Source organism: Drosophila serrata, unplaced genomic scaffold (assembly GCF_035046125.1).
Source record: "Drosophila serrata isolate PLE 108 unplaced genomic scaffold, ASM3504612v1 contig_272, whole genome shotgun sequence".
Lineage (NCBI taxonomy): Eukaryota > Metazoa > Arthropoda > Insecta > Diptera > Drosophilidae > Drosophila > Drosophila serrata.
In genome coordinates this window covers 8,043,629-8,060,892 of record NW_028257170.1, presented here as the reverse complement: position 1 = coordinate 8,060,892, position 17,264 = coordinate 8,043,629, and the positions used below count along the sequence as shown (strand labels likewise).

The window sequence follows — 17,264 nt, the reverse complement described above, 5'->3', positions numbered from 1 at the left end:
TTAGTTAGCTTGATAAAAGGGGTGATGGGGGCTGTCAATTAGCCCGGTCCGGTTGCTGGCTGCCAGCCCAATTTTGTCGCCGGCTCAATTGTGAGATTACCGCCGCCAAGTTGGTCCGAATGGCTGGCATTTCGGCATTATTACCGCATCGTGGTCTGGCAAAACCAGACGTCGTTTGATCCACTTTCGACGGCTCTGAGCGCTCAGCCCGATCTCTGCATTTCGCACATTTAATGCGATTTTGCACATTTGCGCGTTCGAAATTAAGCGAGTGACGAAATGGAGCCGCTGGCCAGCCGAAGACCAAAGTGGATCACGGCACGCACACTGCGAGAATGTGTGTGTGGATCGATTTTTCCCCGTGCTTGCAACAAACTTGCCGTTGACTTCGCTTGATTGAGTCCATGCGAAAATGAAAATGAAAATGAAAACTGCAGCGAAATCGAATTGAAAATTGAATCAAAGTCGCAGTCCGAGGCGAACGCACACGCTCCACTGGCCTGGCCTGGTCTGGCCGATATCCACTTGACGTTGATGTTGATGTCCATGTCGATGGTGATGTCTGTCCCGGTGGCCATTGTGGTTACGTAAATGCACTTCTTACCTCTTGGACCCCTTAACCCCTGGCAAGCTGGCGGAATAAGCTCGCCAGATATTTCAATTAGCGTTTTATTTAGATTTCTTACTCTTTCAGGACAGGAGTTTCGGGATTATGCAAATGTAATCCCAGCAAAAGTGGCATAATTGTGGGATATATGGGTATCAGATGGGGAGTTGTTAAGCTATTTTCATATATTATTGTAAATTTAGTTAGAAAAATAATATTCAAGGTATAAATTATTATATGAAAAGATATTCTTACCAAATGAATGTTAATATTTGCAATAAATCAATGATCTGTTTAATGTCCTTTTTGTTTATACTTACATATTGAATTATTTAAATAAGAAAACCTCTTGTTTTTTACATTAGTTTACAAGTTTTTTTTTATTTTATCACAACATAAAAAAATGTAATTTCCTCCTCAAGTTCCTTGTGAGATTCCTTTCTAGTAATCCTCGCTGCTGGACTCCTCCTGCTGACTGTGAGCATTGGCCTCCACGTAGCCCTCTTCGCTGCTGCCCTCGTACTCCTGGTGATCATCGCCACCTTCCTCCTCCTCCTCCTCCTCTCCACCCTCATCCTTTTCCGCCTGGCCAGCACCCTCGTCATAGTCTTCATGTACCTTGTACTGACCATTTCCCTGGTGTGGAGCTGGTGCCGCCTCTTCGTCTTCGGCTTCTTCGGCCTCGGAGCTGTCATGTCTCACCTGGTTAGCCACTGCTCCGCCGGCGGCATCTCCCTCGGTTCCATGACCGTGCAGTGTCTTCACGCCATTGGTGATGACCTCCGCCTGGAATCCACTGGCATCGTCGGCCGTGTACTTAACCACACGCAAGGTGCCATCCGGATCGACTACGCTGCGCAGAGGCCATGGAATAAAATAGTATATTAATTAAAAGCGAGATTTTGTGTAAGTATGAGGCGATAAAGTTATTATTATTAATTGGTGACTAGTCTTTGTAACATTTTAAATGTAATGTTTAAGCAATTTATAGATATTTTTAATCACTTAATTTAATATATTTATTATTAGAAAGTTTAGTATACTTGCATCCAAATTGATTCATCAATTGTAAATACAATTATAACTTGTAACTCTTTTCAAAACTGAAAACACATAAACATATATTAAAATATGTTTCTAAATCCACCAGGATATGCTCAAAATATAACAACATTTATCATAAGTAGCTGCGCCCGATCTACCCACACTCTATATGTATAGTAAGTGTTATTAAATTGCCTACAAAACGCCATATCAATTTCAGCTCAGTGTGACGCTAATGAATGCGTTGACAAGTTGTCCCCATCCCGGCCAGCGGCACCCCTCATCTTCACACAGCGGTGAGTGGACTTGGACTCACCTGTAGACGCCGCGCACCTCGTCCCCGTTGCGCGTCTCCTTGCGATTGTGCAGCACGCGCGTCTCGCCATCCTCGACGCCATAGGCGAAGCTATACTCGGGCCGGGCCACATAGTCCACGGTGCGTCCGTCGTGGATGGTGACCAGATGCTCCGGCCCCGCCACCGGACCCTCGAAGCGCGTAAAGGAATAGCCGACGGCGTCACAAGAGCCAATCATTCCGAGTCCGGCAATTAGCGCCAGCAGGGGCCAATCTCTGAGAGCGGCGCGTGCTCCTCTGCGGTGCGCAATGCGGAAGCCGAAACGGGTTCCCAGCTCACATCCATCTCGATATCCATCTCCAGCTGGGCTGGTTACGCGTCGCTTCTTCATGGCTCTATCAATTGGCAGCCGATTCTCGCATACTAAGCGTGAAATGTCGCACTTTCCCGGTATTTATATAGTCGCAGATCTTTGGGATTTTGGGCGGAAAATGCCTACCTTATTGTGGTCACAAACATTTCCGCGAAATTATGCGCTTCACTGGCCATTCAACGGCAGTCAAGTGGAACTGCTGTCCAACTCTGGCCGGGATGTGGTCAACCGATGACGTTTGCCCAGAAATTGCAGCACTCCCAGCATTTACACAATGCCCACCACAACCACCTGACGTCATCGATGTTCATGGATGATGAGGATGGGGGATGAGATGGAGGGCTGAGGAGCAGTCGAAGGAAAAATCTCTTAAATGCCACGATCCCTGATTGACCATCGCACATCGCGGCGCAATTTGTTCAGCTGGGAAATCGCTTTAAGTGCGTTCAATACGCCAGCTAGTTAAGTACACAGTGAGAAAAATTATAGAAAAATACGAATTCCTATTTATTTTAAGAATTTAAAGAAGGTTTAACAATATCTTGAAAACTCAATACTCAATCAATTCAAATTAACACCAGAAAACAGGATAAAAAACTGCATAACTACATACGTAACTTCGTTTTTAATATATGTATATTAAAATATAATTAATTGTTTTCATTTACCAAAACGTAATTAATGTTTTAGTTTTTTTTTCTCCTTGTCTAACTGGCCAAATGATCGAACATGGAACCACTGGCGATGGCCAAGATAAGCCACCTCCGCGTCCGCGTCCAAATCCCCAGAGGCCGGAGACAAGCGCAGCTGCAATCGTTGAAGCTTTGACCTTTTTCTGAGGGTCTGCAAGTAGGGGAAAAATTTACCCAAAAAAAAAAAAAGAAGAAAATGCTGAATTATAAAAACCAGCAAAAAGGCAACCAAAATATGGCTATTATTTTGGCTACTTCTAATTTATAAGCGAAGCGCGCGCAGCGGCTGCCATTGTTGGCAATGGTTGAAAAATGCATATATCATTGGCCTCTGGAACTCGCCGGCTGTTTGTTGTGCACAGTAGTTAAAAGAGTCAGGGGGACTCTATGCCACTCCACTGGCTATCGTGGGAAAACCCCTTGTGTGTGTGTGTGTGTGTTTACGGTGTTATATAGTAGAGTTTAGTGTGTATATGTTGCGCGCAGAAAGCGTCGCTTAATTACCAAGATTACACAAATGCTGCTACTACCTGCCGTTGGGGCTGAGGCTGAGGCAACGAGAATCGCACATGGATCGGCGCGAATCTCTTTTGGCTTTTGGCTGCCATTAACGTAATTAAGACGCAGCTCGTTTGCCCTTTAGCGGCATTAGGCTTCAGCCCCAACGACTACTGCTGACACGCAACAAAATGTGTCACTGCATTATGACTCCAATGGCGCAATGCAAATGCCTGTCAGGCTGGGGCATAGCCACTGTCTTGGGCTCTATTAAAGCGAAACTAAGCCACATGCCAGCGAGTCATGTCTGCCTCTGTTGAATCTGAATCTGAATTGGAATCGGAGAAGGAGCCAGCGGCGATGGAGACGGAGTCTGTTTCTGCGGCTGACATCGACCAACTCTAACTGGGGTGTCCTAAGCAGCCGGCAGCCAGGAAAGATCTTTGCGAGCAGATAAATTGCACATGCCACTGTGCTATTACACTCAAAATAGAAATATTTATATATTAATTATTTAAGATTTAAGTTGATCTTAGTTTACCTGATATATAATACACATTAGACAAGAATTTACTGATCCATTTGTCTTTAAAGACAAGTTTATCAGGTTATCTATACCACCTGCGTCAGTAAACCCAGAATCTCATTGAACTTACTTTATAAATTATTCATTTCTAGAAATTTTCTTTAATAAAATGTTATATACAAAAATATTATAATTATAATATCTAAAATTATAATAAAATTAATAATACCCCATTTACTTAACTAGTAAGACACTTAGAATGAGTTACACTAAGAACGCATAATCTACTTAAGTATTATGAGCAAAAACCAGATCTGATAATATTAGAAACATTTTAAATTAAATGAGAATTAATAGAGTTATAACAATTATAATTATAATATAATAGTAGAATTAACAGCACTATCATTCCCAATGGGTTCTAGCTATCACTTAGTGGCATTCACGTTGAAATTTTTAATTTATCATCGGTTAGTAAAGAGGAAGGAACAGATTCCTTCAGAAGCAGCTGTATATCTCTGCCTTAATTATGTCTTTAAGATTTGATGGGTTTCTTTAATTTACTTAATACTAAAAAATTGTATATTTTCTAATAAATTATATTCGCTCAGTGCACATGTGTGTGCTTTTCTATGGACTATTATGTAAGGCATCTCTTTGCGCCGGCTTCTGCCCCATTTCGAGTGAAACCAGCTTTTGCTTTGGCTTCGTTTTCCTTTTCATTTGCACCAACCAAGAGTGGGACGTTGCTGGAGCGGAGATCTCGATCTGGACCGCATCGGAGCCTGGTCAGCTTCCCTCCATTCCGAATTGCAACACTCACTCGAAAGCGAGGCGGGAAAAGTTTACTCAATCAGAGTTGGCTGTGGCATTTTCATTCATTTTAAACACACACAACAGGTCGAACGAGGAGCACACACACCGTAACCGAACCGAAATAACATCGATAAATTGCTATAGTACGATTTTGTATGATTTAATAGATTGCTTCTGCAATGATTTGCTTATCCCGTCTGGCCGTAATAAACCTGGGCACTGTTTGGCGCCGATCTGCATCGTCGGAGGAGTCCGATACCAAAGCCAAGGGTACGTAAATCAGCCTATATAATATATCCATTATAAATATTGCTTTGCATTATTTTTCAGTGAAAGCACCTGTGACTTCAAGGGACTTCCAGCGACCCCTTACACTGCACACAAGAAGGGGTTACATCAAATGGTTCAGCAGGCTGAGCCATTGCAAGAGGTCTTCCCGCTCCTTGCAGGGCAGAATGTCCTCCCATTATCCAAGGAATTAGAGATCTGATCCTCCGAGGAGCAGATCCCATTTACAGCAACCGACGATTGGCAATTAAAACTGCATCTGGTGTGGAGATTAGCTCACGTCGCGGTCTTATTAGTGACCCATTTATTTTTTAGTTTTGTTTTCGAAGCCGCTCAGCTGGGAGCCGGTTGTGCCGGCCAAGTTGCGAATGTTGGTCAATGGAGCGACAGCCACTGCTGGCCTGGCCTGGTAAATGGCCGCTTTTCCAGACTCGCTTTCATCGTTTTTTCCAGGCTTTTATCTCTGGCCACAGGCAAATTAGTCAAATGGTAACAATTATATAATAATCTAGTTATATTCGGACGCTATGCCGCTGCTTCACCGAGTGTGTCCCGGCGAGAAGTGGGCGTTGCATCGGGCTGCCTTTCACTTTTTCTGGATCGGATCAAACCAGGCCGGACCGGGCTGGGCCAGCTGTGCCAGGATATATATCAAGCGGCACGATTATACAATGCTTCGATGCTGGATCGGCACGTAATTAGTTGCCGGGGACGAAAATAAAACTACACAGAAGCAAATATAATGTACTAATGTCATAAAAAAAATATTATTTCTAATATTTATAAAATGAATTTATGTTGTTAAAGCTTAATAATAGTCATAGCAAGGTGCAGCATTTACTGTGAATTTAACTCTAATTATAAACCATTTAAAATCGCTTTTATTCACCTTGTATGGCGAACAATTGCAAACACACTCTGAATGTTTGAATGTTCTCCGAGCTACGCTTTTCAATTGAGACATTATTCAATTTGTGACAATCGCGAGAAAACCGAAACTGAAACTAGAAAGAAAAAATACAAGACCAAAAGTGTTCACAAAAAAACCAAGAGCTAAAAACAATTAACTGCATTTTGGTGATTTCCCAAAGCGATGTTCTAATTTTGCAACCAAAGGAGAAGAAAAAAAAATACCTCGCTGGGCCCAAAGTTGTGAACATTTAATGAGCACCAAAATCGTAAATTTAATTTATATCGTTTTCTAAGCTTTTTGTCAGACGACAAATTTCGTAATTTTGCTGGCTTTGCTTTTGCTTTCCGCTGATTCGTGTAAACTGTGCCGACGCTCGGCATGGAGCTCGGATCGCAGCCGGAGCCTGGTTGCATGTCAAAGGCGCATGAAATGCCGCCAGGCTGCCACAAGAATCAAATGACACTCGGCCTGGCCTGGACTGGCCTGGTCCATTTTCGGTCAGCAGCGAGCTCTGCAAAAAAATTATCTATGCAGCGAGCCGTATGCCTCGCATGATATATCCAAAATACCCGCAGTGAGCAGCCTTAATTGGCACCTCGACACTTGGCCAGGACTGAATACCTGTGTGTGTAGGTGCTCTTGGACAACGGACTGTGGTGCGAGATTTATGTTCTCCATCCACATTCATTGCCCAACTGGCGGTTTCGCACTTTGGTACATTAAAGCACTGGCACTGGGACTCGCTTCGGCTTCTGGCTTCTGGCTTCTGGCCACTTGGCAGTTGGAAGCTGGAAGCTGCCGCCGCTTTATGATAAAGTATCCCCGCCAATGGTCACGCAATAAATTTTTGACATGACTTACGCATGTCCAATATGGTTGATGGGGGGCAATAGATATGAGTGGTGGCCATTCTGCAGATCTAAGTGATCCGCATTGGAGCAATATAGCATTTGTACAACTTTTATGGGAGTCAGTAAAGGCCACACGGCGTATGAGCGATTTAATCTGAAATAATATCTTGAGACACTCAAGGTCTCGGGGCTGTTAATGTTTATCTTTAAAATAAGAAAACATATAAGAGAAGGGGGTTATTTTTCAATGTGATATGGTTTTGACAGGTCTACTTTAAAGTGGATTTAGAACTTGGATTTAGTTTTAAGTTTTGGTTCAAAAGTTCCAATAAAAAGAACCGATTCTAAGCCTACATAAACTCTTGATTTTGATCTTGATTATTATTATTTGTATTATTATAGAGTTAACCATTAAATGCAAATATGACCTCTTTTTAGTTTAATTTAAGCGAAAGTTGTCTCCATTTTTTTAGCTTTTAATTTATGTTATGCGTATTTCCTTCATTTTTTTTTTTTTTGAAGTCGCGCCTTTATAATTGCAGCTCTGCCCCAGAAATGTCAGCGATTAGCCGGGAATTTAATTTGGCTGCACCCTTGCCACCAACAACAGACAATTGCCATCGGCGCGAAGAACCGCCTACCTTCAGGTCTATTTACATATGTACATATGTAAATAATATATATAAATCCAATTTGCAATAACTCAAGTCGGGCAGAAACATCTGTAAATCGATTGATTGCACTTCGCCTAAAGATTGCAATTATCCAGCGGCGGTTAAACAAACGTCGTTAATTACATAGACAATCATTCAGGCAAGCAGGCAGTCGGTCTGTGTGAGAGAGCAGCAATTATAATTGGCGTTTATTGAGATACAGCGATAAAAGCCACTGGTAATTGACATTTAAGGCAATTCATTAACGCGGCTAACACGTAGGGGAGTCAAAAAGCCAAAGCCAAATACCAAACAGGTGGACTACCGAAAAAATACACTTCTAATCATGCACTAGATATGGGGATAGGTTTTTTTTTGTAGAAAATGTACGACTTAAAAATGTTGCCTCAATTTTTGTTGTCCAATTTTTTAGCGCGCACATTTGCATACGAACTGCAACGGCGCCACGGTTCTCTTCGGTTCCCACCAGCCGCCATCCAGTTAAAGTCGCGCGGATTTGGAGAGTCGAGTTGTTAGCGGCAATTATTGTAACATGCGGACGGGGCTGCATAAATCAGCTTAATTGCTATATTTAAATTCTAAATTTGGAGTTTTGGCCAAGTGCGCCGTCGTCTAGTTGTGCAAGTGACACGGTCAGGCGTCCGTTTTTTTAGCGACCGAAACGTTATTAATGCGTGGGTTTATTTTTTGGGCAGCAAATGTAATTTATGCAAATTAATATATGTTTATTTTATATGGAAAAGTTGTTTACCGTTGTTTGAAATCGTATAGATTGGTTACCTAATGGGAATTTGATTATATTTATTAAAAAGTAGAGTAATTGGAAACTAAAACATCTGTATTTTCATATAAATTATGGTTGCTATATAAGAATAAATAAAATCACACTGAATAGTTTTATTTGTATAATACCTGGGTAAATTACCCAAGAAATTTATAAAATATTAATGTATATATTTTTCGAAAATTTTAAATATTGTTGCTTACATGTGTACATTTGTAAATTTAAATCTAACCGCCAAGTGTTGGTTAAACTTAATCGGTAGATTGATAGATAGTACTTATCGAAATACGATTGTTATTGTCTAACCGTTTTTGTTGTTGCGTAAATTCGATTGTTCTTATAATATTCGATAACGCTGGTCGATAACTTCTGTTTGTTCGCGTTTGTTGATTCCGCGCACACCTTTCGCAACACTAGAATTAAAGCCGGCTAAAATACGCGAATTGCGCATTTAATTTTCGTTTCATTTTGAGGCGACGAAATGTCGACAACCAAAGACGAAAGTTCCCCGCTCAAGAGCGACAAAGATGTAGATTTAAACGAACTGGCGAGACAAGAGCTGTTCTCCTCGGATGTGGAAATGGAACCGCTGGAGTCTGATACGGAATTCAAGGAATCCAAACCACCGTTATTGGGTGAACCGGACAGGGTTGAGGAGGTTCCCTTTCGGCGGGATAGCGTAGAGACGGTTCCCTTTCGGAGGGATAGCGAAGAGACAGTTCTCTTTCGGCGGGACAGCGAAGAGACAGTTTCCTTTCGGCGGGACAGCGTGGAGGCGGTTCCCCGATTGGAGCCCCGTAAAATCCGTAATAGAAACAGCACAGATAAAAAGGGGCTGGGAACGGATAGTACGGATACCGAGCTCCGCAAAACAGGCAGCATGAATCCCGAGAAGAAACGTAAATCCACCGATTCGGATGTAGAAATGCACTCAGCTAAATCGGATGCCGAAGATCCGGAACCTAAGAGCCAGACTCCTGCTAAGAAGGAGCGGCGCAAAAAGGCCAAGGAGCGACCGGCACCCGCGCAAGAGCCACCGAAGAAGCTCAACTGGAAGTTAAACTTGCGTATCTTGATCTCTAATTTGTATATGAGCAGCGAGAACCGTCTGCCCGGCGCCTGCGTACCCAAGTGTCTGGACAACACAAGTCAATGTGTGGACAAGCACCGCAACTCCATTCTGCCTGACGCTCCCAGCTTCACAGCCACGCAGGCTTTGCGAACGACGCTGAATGGACATCACTACGACACCTTCCTAGACATCCTGGAGATGATGGTTCTGCAGTGCGTCTATCCCGGCGATAGGATCCTCGAACGGCTCATAGACATGACAATGGTAAGAGAGGCTGACGACCCCTACTGCTTTAATACACTTCATTAATTGGATTAAATCACCTTTCAGGTACTTATTGCCAAGGACATAAGCGTCAAAGAGCTGGGCGACATTTACAACAAGTTAATACGTACCTTCTTCCTACTGATCGATGCTTTTCCGCCCTGCTGGACGGCCTTGCGTCCCTACTACCTCAACTTCCTAGGCGTCCAAAAGCCCGACGGACGGGAAAGTCGCTCAAAAAGTGCACCTCCGCAGAAGCTGAAGTTCTATTTGGATCTCCTAGAGGAGAACCTGGCTCAGTGTAGCGACGAGGAGATCCGTGAAAACACAAAGTTCTACGAGAAGTTCGTGTTTAATTACTCCGAAGAGGAGGATGCCAATATGTCACAGGAGACGGTGTTTCTACGCCACGTTCATCAATACGACTGGCTTAGTGGTAAACTCTGCCTGGACGACTTCAAGCGGATGTCGGCTTCTGTGCGCCTGGCCAGAGTATGTGACGTACTAAACATGCTCACCTGGATCCTGGAAATGGAGTTCCTTTTGTGGCTGGACCACAATCGTCTGCGCCAGGCGGAGTCGGAGTTCTTTCAGGAGGACACCAAGCCGTTCGCATCAATCGTCTTCGAAATGTCTGCCAGCACTCGGCTTACCGACATCGTTCGTCAGGTGATGCGACTGTACGGACTGGCGGCGTCCAAGTCCATGTATCCGGAAAGGCAACGGATACTCCAGGTGAGAGCTGGTGAGCAAAAAGGTGTGATATACATTAAATAATGGTTACTCTTCTATCCGCAGCGACTTATAGTCCTCGCTGTGGAGGCCAGCAACACGGCTGAAATAAAGTATGAGGATAACAAGGCGATATATCCGCATCTGGGTCCCCAGACCCGCCTGCTGATCGCTGAATTCTTCAAAATCTTCAAGTCAAAGAATCCCACATTCATCAGCACATACCTGAAGACCATTCCCCAGCTGGCTCAGCCCTATCTACGCTATGAGTTCACCGATCACTTTTTGCAGTTGTTCTACTTTCCTAAGAACGTGCCCTTCGGTCCTGAGAAGGTTTGCGACGAGTTCACAGCTCGCCATTGGTTAAAGTACACGCCACAGAGCGAAATCGAAGAGGATGACGATCAATTGTCGCGGGAAGATTACCTCAAGTTACTGCTAAATGCGCTAAAAGACTACAACGCCTGGTTAAATCTAGCAGGCTTCTGGAAGTGTCTGAAGAACAAACGGCAGGTGCAGCCAATTCAGACGCGGACAAGTAGTCCCCTCGCCACGCCGGTGGGCGTAATAAGCGGCGGCACGGGCAAGATTTTCATGCTGGACGAGATGGAGGAGGAGGTGCACACCTGGAAAAGCCGCATGAACACCAAGGTGATTATTGGCCGGCCCAAGGTGAATCTGCCGATCGCCAGAATCAATACGGCCAAGATGTGCGTTCGGTATGGCGAAGATGTGCGACAGCTGCGCTACCTCCGCCAAGTACTGCAAAATGAGGTGCAGAATCGAGAGGGGATCGATGTTTCCGAGTGGCTGAACTACCTAAATGCCTTCCTGGGCGACGATGAGCCCATGCCGCAGCCAGAGCATTCGTCTGCCAACGAGCCGGAGGCAACCTAAACTATCACACTTTCGTGTATATATTAGACTCATGAAAATTCAAATGATATTTAAGTTATTCTGAGATTATTGAAGGAAGCGCTCAGCGATTTAGTTTCGAATAAGATTCATTATTTTTCCATTTTGTCATTGTTTTCGTTTCTGTATTTCTCCATTGCAAATATATATATATTTATGCGGTAACTAAATACACAATTACGTACACATTTACATATATAAATACAGCTACTACGCTTGTACATACATTAATAAATATATATATGTGTGTATAATTATACAATATTATCGCGTTTTGTTTTTAAGCACTTTTTGCTTGTTTGTTTTTTGCTTTTGCAGTTTTCCATTTGCCTAACGATTCTTGTCTTTGTTCATTGTATGTCTAAATTCTTTGCGGTTTTACATTTTACACATTCCAACTAATCATTATAATTAGGCTCTTAAATGCTAATCTCACTACGTCACTTATAATTGTAATGTATATATTCATAGGCGTGGGAGAGGGCAGGTAGGAAGTGTAGGAAGAGGAAGCTGTGTGTATGTGCAGAGCAGTATTTAGTAATTCCTCAGAAGGATGCTCCAAAAAACGGATGCTTAAGCATTGCTCTGTCAGGACCTTGGGATCAGGGCTATCTTGCTTTCAATTCGTTAACACTACACATTTATCAACATTTACTTATTATTGTTTATTCCATATAGGCTAGGTGTTTCGTTCTCTTCCCGGCTTTGCAATTGATTCGTATACATTTAAGAGTTTTCGTTTTCTTTTCATATTTGTTGCGCTTTGAAGTCTATAGGAACTTGATGCAGGAGCTGGTGATTTCAACCCCTGCTGCAGGTTTTTAAAGTATTTAAAGAGGCATTCGATCGAGGATCGGAACGGGTATAGTCACAATATTAAGTCAGTCGGGGGAACCAAGGTTAACATGAGTAGGATCAAAGACCTAATAAAAACAAAATGAGTAAGGATCAAAGACCTTATAATAACATGATTAGTAACGTAATACAATACATATATGCACTTGCATTATCTGTCCATACTCACGCTTGAAAGTATAGAAAAATGGTTTACAAATGTCAATTCAAATGACTGTACGTTGTTCACCTTCTTATTATAAGGTAATATAGCATAAAAAGTCGCAGTTTGTATTTTTAGAAAATATATTATTTTCTTCTTTTTAAAAAGGGTTTTTGCTTTTGTTTTACAATTTAGTTAAACTCTCTCCTTACCTTCGCCGTCTCTCATCTCTCTATCTCGGTCTTTATACATATACAAATTGGAGTTGGGCTTTTTTGTACAGAACTTATTATCGTAATTAATTAATTAAGAATTAATTAGTTTGCATTTACTTCATTAACTAATATATAGAGAAGGGCTTTGTGTGGGTTCTCCAATCGATGCCAGGATGTAGAAATTAAAACTACCAAGACTAAAATCAATTAAAATTAACAAAACGCAGCTCTTTAAAAACTATGGCTCTTTAGGGACTACGAAATTAGGTTATTTTCGACCACTCTTATCAACTATTAGAATTTTCTTTGCTTGCCTTAATAGCAATTAAATAATTAAGCTAGGAATTTCCGTTAAAACAAATTGAATTTGTGTAGGCCCCAAAGCTCGGTAAAAAATCGCCTCACAAGAATCGGCCACTGCCCGACTAAGTCAGGGAGTGTGTAAAACAATTTCTCTTAAACATTAAGAGCCTAATAAAAACAGTTTAAAAGTGAGTGTTGGATTAACAAATTTAAAATTTGAAACATATTTTGCCACTTTGTGAAGCTTAGCCAGTTCTCACTTTGCTCATTCATCTCAACTTACACGCAATGACTTTTAGCTTATCTTGTGTTAAGTATTTCCTTCTGTGTTAATTTTTTTGTTTTTCGTTTAGCATTATTAAGTTTTCATCTAGAGTTGCTCCTAGTTACAGTTAACGGTTAGGATTATTTTTAAGTGAGTAGAAGAGAGTGTGGTTTATTCTATTTCTGGGTTTGAGTGAATGTGAGAGGTCTTTCTGCTGCCGGGTTCTAGATTTAGCTACAGCTTTAGGGGTTTCTGCCTTGCGGTTCTACTTTCTCTGTGGGATCTCTCTCTGGGTGCTCTGGATTGGTTGCTTGGCGCCATTTCGGTTAGCTACTTTTGAAGCGTTTGCTATACATTCATCTTGGTAAGTTCTTACGTCACACATTTAAACCTTAACAACAACAACAATGTTTCGCTACAATTAAACAACTAACAACAACGTAAGCGTACACACCAAAACATGGCTCACTTCTGGCTCGATGATAGCTGCTCCTCTTGCTGCCCATGCTCAATATCCTCATCCTCCTCATGCTGCTCTACATCCTCCTCATCATCCACATTCTCCTCCTTGAGCATGTACTCGAGGAGCAGCTCATCGACTCATCCCTCGCGCTGCGTCGACGCCGCCGCTGACGTTGTGGCTGTCGTCACGCCATTCGATGGCGATTCGACCTTAATCACTCCCAGCTGCTGCAGTTCCTCGCGTGTATGCTGTATCCGGCCCACCACCACACCGCCCATGGTCACAAAGCTACCGTCCGCTGTCACCGCGCCCAGCTGCATTGCACCGGACAAATCCCCAAGAGCGGCCACATTAAAGTGGTGGTGGTGGTGCGGCGAGCCGTCCTGCAGATGCTGCTGCTGTGGCTGCTGCTGGGACGGTGTCGGAGGCTGCTGCTGGTGGTGCTGGTGCGGTTGCTGTTGATGTTGCTGGTGGTGGTGGTGGTGTCCCGCCAGGACAACACTACTGGGCGGAGGCGGAGGCTGCTGCTGGTGATGGTGTTGCTGCTGCTGGTGCTGATGGTGGTGTGCCGCCAACGCCATCCGTCCTAGTCACCCTTCCTCCTCCTCCGTTTTGATCTTGACAGGAACGTAGACCTTGTCCATCACATGAATCTTTATATGGTTGTTGAGCGTGCTGGACTGGCGGAACTGCTTCTTGCAGATGACACACTCGAAGGGCTTTTCACCTGACATAAAAAAAGAGAGATGTGCACGATAGAATATAAACTCCGGCTGGCCTGGTGGCCACTACTCACCCGTGTGGATTTTCACGTGGTTGGCCAAGGTGCTCAGCTGACGGAAATGCTTAGGACAGTAGTTGCAGTTATACGGCTTCTCGCCCGTATGGATCTTCAGATGGTTCGTCAGCGTTGACGATTGACGGAAGGTCTTATCACAAACGTTGCATTTGTAGGGCTTCTCGCCAGTGTGGATCTTCACGTGGTTGGTCAGTGTGCTCAGCTGCCGAAATCGACGATCGCACACGGTACAGTGGAAGGGTTTCTCCAGCTCGCGGGGTCCTCCGCCGCCGGCGTTACCATTGCTACCAGGCCCACCCTCGCCAGGATGCTCATGCCCGTTTGTGCCCAGATAGTGATCACTGGACATCGTCGGACTGTGCGAGGTCAGATGTGCCAGGTGCGGTGGCTGAGACTGTTGCGGTGGCGCTGGTTGCTGCTGCTCGGCTGCTGCCGCCTGGGCCGCCGCTGCCTGGGCAGCTGCCATGGCCGCTGCTTGAGCTGCGCTATGCGCCTCCGCCGAGATCCCGCTCAGGTGCATCTGGAAAGGCAAGGGCAATTCCGTCGGCGGTGGCGGCGGTGCCGAGGGCGGACCACTGGGCTGCTGTTGTTGCTGCTGTTGTTGTTGCTGCTGGTGATGCTGCTGCTGTTGCTGCTGAACTGACGCCGCCGCTGCTGCCATGTGGCTGGGATGCGTGGCCTGGGTAACCGTATCATTGTTATTATTGTTAGCAATGGTTGTTTGGGGCTGGGTGGCCACAATGACGATATCGCAGTTACTGCTCATCGCTGTGGCAGCGGCATGGGCATGGGGCAGGCTTTTGATATGCATCATGAACTGCTCGCTGGGATCGGGTGAGGGGTTTGGATTTGGACTTGGATTTGGTGCTGGATCTGCTGGTGGCGGGTTAACTGGATCTCCGCCTGTGGCTTGAACAGAAAGCTGGCTAACGAACTAAGATCGATGCTTCAAAAATGCCACGACATGGTCATCGCTTCTCTGTTGGTGTTGTTGTTGCTAGTGCCTGGAATGGAGATCGGATCGGAGATTGGGTTTTAGTAAAGAGTGGCGGCCTGGCCTTTTGGTATGCAAAAATATGTTAGGAATTCCCAGACACACGAAAAATACCTAACTGCGAAATTATAAATCTAAATTATTCAATAGCTGACACACTTCCCCAACTGACTGGTCGCCTCGTTCCTCCCCTGTGCCTCTGTTTCTCTCTCTATCTCTGTCTCTCCGCGCTAATCCCCGCCAGAATTCTTTCTTTCTGCCTTTTTTGGGTGTTTTCCCAAGGGCATAAATTATGAAGCATACCGATTATGCATTTTTAAAATCAAAATAAATAAGCGCTGGGCGCTCTTCAAAATGCATGTGAAATATTTTAGAGCGCTTTTGGTTTTTACGTCCGCTCGGACAGGTTACCTGCCCTTTATCCACAGTGGACACTCGGCAACAGTGAACGAATTTCATGATTAACTTTAGCAAATATGAACTCAAGGGAGCAGGCACTAGACGAGGTCATAAGAATTATATCTACCAAATTCTAAGACAATATTCTTTTAGGTTTGATGCACATAAGGTTTGTTTTACATCTCGGTAATCTCAAATAGCCAGACTCTATAGGGTAGCCTTGAATTTCTGTAGAAAGGATTTATAACAGATCATAGACTTTCATTGAATGGGTTTTCTTAGCCAATAGTCTTTAACTTTAATTAGTTCACCGTAGCGAACTTCCACTGTACCTACACACACACAAACACATACACCCTTGAGCGCTCAGGTATCTCTCTTCGTTTTTTTTAGTGGAACTGACAGCGTGTTACTTTCTCGCAAATTACATGTGTTTTCCCAGCAACTTGATCAAAATCCCGCCGTGCTGGCCAACTGGAAACATCAGTGGACCACGGGCAACACCAGGATTTTCTTTTGATTACAATCTCACTATTTTTGGGCGGGCTTTTGGTGAAAAATTTTCCCTTTTTCAAAAGCAGTTTTTCCACTAACACGTTGCCTTTGCTCCACCACAAGCCCCTTTGGCCCACGAGCCACAACCACTTTCAGTCGCACACACAGACACCAGAGCAGCTCACACATGCACTCACACGCGCACACACACTGTCGCGTACTCTCAGTGTAAAAGCTCTTTTGAGGTTAGGAGACATTTAATTTTTGGAGCTCAGTGGCCCCATCAAAATGTTCAATGTTTTCCACAGGGCCCTTTAACAAATCCTCCAAACTCCGGGATCCACTTGGGTTTGTATTAGGTGGCTGGCATGCACAAATGCGCACACCTCGCGGCGCCCACACATTGACCTACCTTTCCATTTTGTGGCTGTGCTCTGTGGGGCCTTTTGGTTTAGATTTCCCCCCGTTTTACATCATTTTCCGCATTCGATTCGGTTTGGGGTTTGGTAATCGGGAACGGTGCTCGCGCTTCGCTATCGATGATCGAAAAGGGGGCCTCACAGCATTATCCGCGGCTGGTTATCCATTTATAAAAAGCGTATAAATGTTAGAAAAATAGTACAAATATTTCTTTTTTTTTTTTTTTTTTACTGTTTCGCGTACAAAATAGACGCGAACTGAACTGGTGCAAATTGGGGATGGGCAATATTTGGGGGACCTGTTACTTGCTCACAAGTATCGTGTCACGCTTCGTGGTCGTGACTCGCTGCGAAAGTTGTGCTTTTTCGAGGGCTTATCGAGCGATAATAGATTCCTTGAATCCATATATGTTTAAATTTGCAGAGAAATCAATAAAGTCGGTAAATATATAGTCATTTATAGTCAAACATTATTCGATTTATTTCAAAATTTTGTTTACTTTTCTGAAGATGTAAAATCATCGATGTTTCTAAAAATGTCAAGGAATCGACACCTAACCACTTTTGGTA

The 17,264-nt window shown here is 43.8% G+C and overlaps 5 protein-coding genes across 6 annotated transcripts; 2 read left to right on the top strand and 3 right to left on the bottom strand.

The window, feature by feature from the left end:
• Window positions 1–876: 876 nt before the first annotated feature.
• LOC110190752 (uncharacterized) lies at window positions 877–1,935 on the bottom strand. The gene is made up of 2 exons (XM_086834320.1): window positions 1,901–1,935; window positions 877–1,460 (listed from the first exon to the last, which is right to left on the bottom strand). The coding sequence occupies exons 1-2, from the start codon at window positions 1,933–1,935 to the stop codon at window positions 1,049–1,051; spliced, it is 447 nt and encodes a 148-aa protein (XP_086690446.1). The 3' UTR covers window positions 877–1,048.
• Window positions 960–3,203, bottom strand: LOC147643530 (uncharacterized). Its single transcript, XM_086833422.1, has one exon. It carries the CDS (start codon window positions 2,336–2,338, stop codon window positions 1,964–1,966), a length of 375 nt encoding a protein of 124 aa, XP_086689548.1. The 5' UTR covers window positions 2,339–3,203; the 3' UTR covers window positions 960–1,963.
• Window positions 3,204–4,891: 1,688 nt separating this feature from the next.
• Window positions 4,892–5,932, top strand: LOC110190676 (uncharacterized). Of its 2 annotated transcripts, XR_002320007.2 has the most exons (3): window positions 4,892–5,122; window positions 5,183–5,402; window positions 5,456–5,932. XR_002320007.2 is itself a non-coding variant. In XM_020961282.2 (2 exons), the coding sequence occupies exons 1-2, from the start codon at window positions 5,032–5,034 to the stop codon at window positions 5,332–5,334; spliced, it is 243 nt and encodes an 80-aa protein (XP_020816941.2). In that variant the 5' UTR covers window positions 4,896–5,031; the 3' UTR covers window positions 5,335–5,932. The 2 variants fall into 2 exon arrangements, 1 of the variants encoding a protein (XP_020816941.2); XM_020961282.2 differs by having other exon boundaries at window positions 4,896–5,122; window positions 5,183–5,932.
• Window positions 5,933–8,659: 2,727 nt separating this feature from the next.
• LOC110190784 (uncharacterized) lies at window positions 8,660–11,607 on the top strand. The gene is made up of 3 exons (XM_020961421.2): window positions 8,660–9,698; window positions 9,765–10,433; window positions 10,497–11,607. Exons 1-3 carry the CDS (start codon window positions 8,844–8,846, stop codon window positions 11,325–11,327), a joined length of 2,355 nt encoding a protein of 784 aa, XP_020817080.2. The 5' UTR covers window positions 8,660–8,843; the 3' UTR covers window positions 11,328–11,607.
• On the bottom strand, window positions 11,441–16,441 carry Aef1 (Adult enhancer factor 1). The gene is given in 3 exon segments (XM_086833418.1): window positions 11,441–14,315; window positions 14,385–15,391; window positions 16,209–16,441. Coding segments are annotated over 2 exon segments (1,407 nt in total). The 5' UTR covers window positions 15,202–15,391; window positions 16,209–16,441; the 3' UTR covers window positions 11,441–13,725.
• Between the last annotated feature and the right edge of the window lie 823 nt (window positions 16,442–17,264).

Bases quoted from the DNA above. Each gene is read 5' to 3' on its own strand.
- LOC110190752 (XM_086834320.1), bottom strand. From the start codon at position 1,935: ATGAGGGGTGCCGCTGGCCGGGATGGGGACAACTT. The intron at 1,461-1,900 runs GTCAACGCATTC...GCCTCTGCGCAG, and splicing joins GGCCGGGATGGGGACAACTT to CGTAGTCGATCCGGATGGCA.
- LOC147643530 (XM_086833422.1), bottom strand. From the start codon at position 2,338: ATGAAGAAGCGACGCGTAACCAGCCCAGCTGGAGATGGATATCGAGAT.
- LOC110190676 (XM_020961282.2), top strand. From the start codon at position 5,032: ATGATTTGCTTATCCCGTCTGGCCGTAATAAACCTGGGCACTGTTTGG. The intron at 5,123-5,182 runs GTACGTAAATCA...ATTATTTTTCAG, and splicing joins GTCCGATACCAAAGCCAAGG to TGAAAGCACCTGTGACTTCA.
- LOC110190784 (XM_020961421.2), top strand. From the start codon at position 8,844: ATGTCGACAACCAAAGACGAAAGTTCCCCGCTCAAGAGCGACAAAGAT. The intron at 9,699-9,764 runs GTAAGAGAGGCT...ATCACCTTTCAG, and splicing joins GGCTCATAGACATGACAATG to GTACTTATTGCCAAGGACAT. The intron at 10,434-10,496 runs GTGAGAGCTGGT...TTCTATCCGCAG, and splicing joins AAAGGCAACGGATACTCCAG to CGACTTATAGTCCTCGCTGT.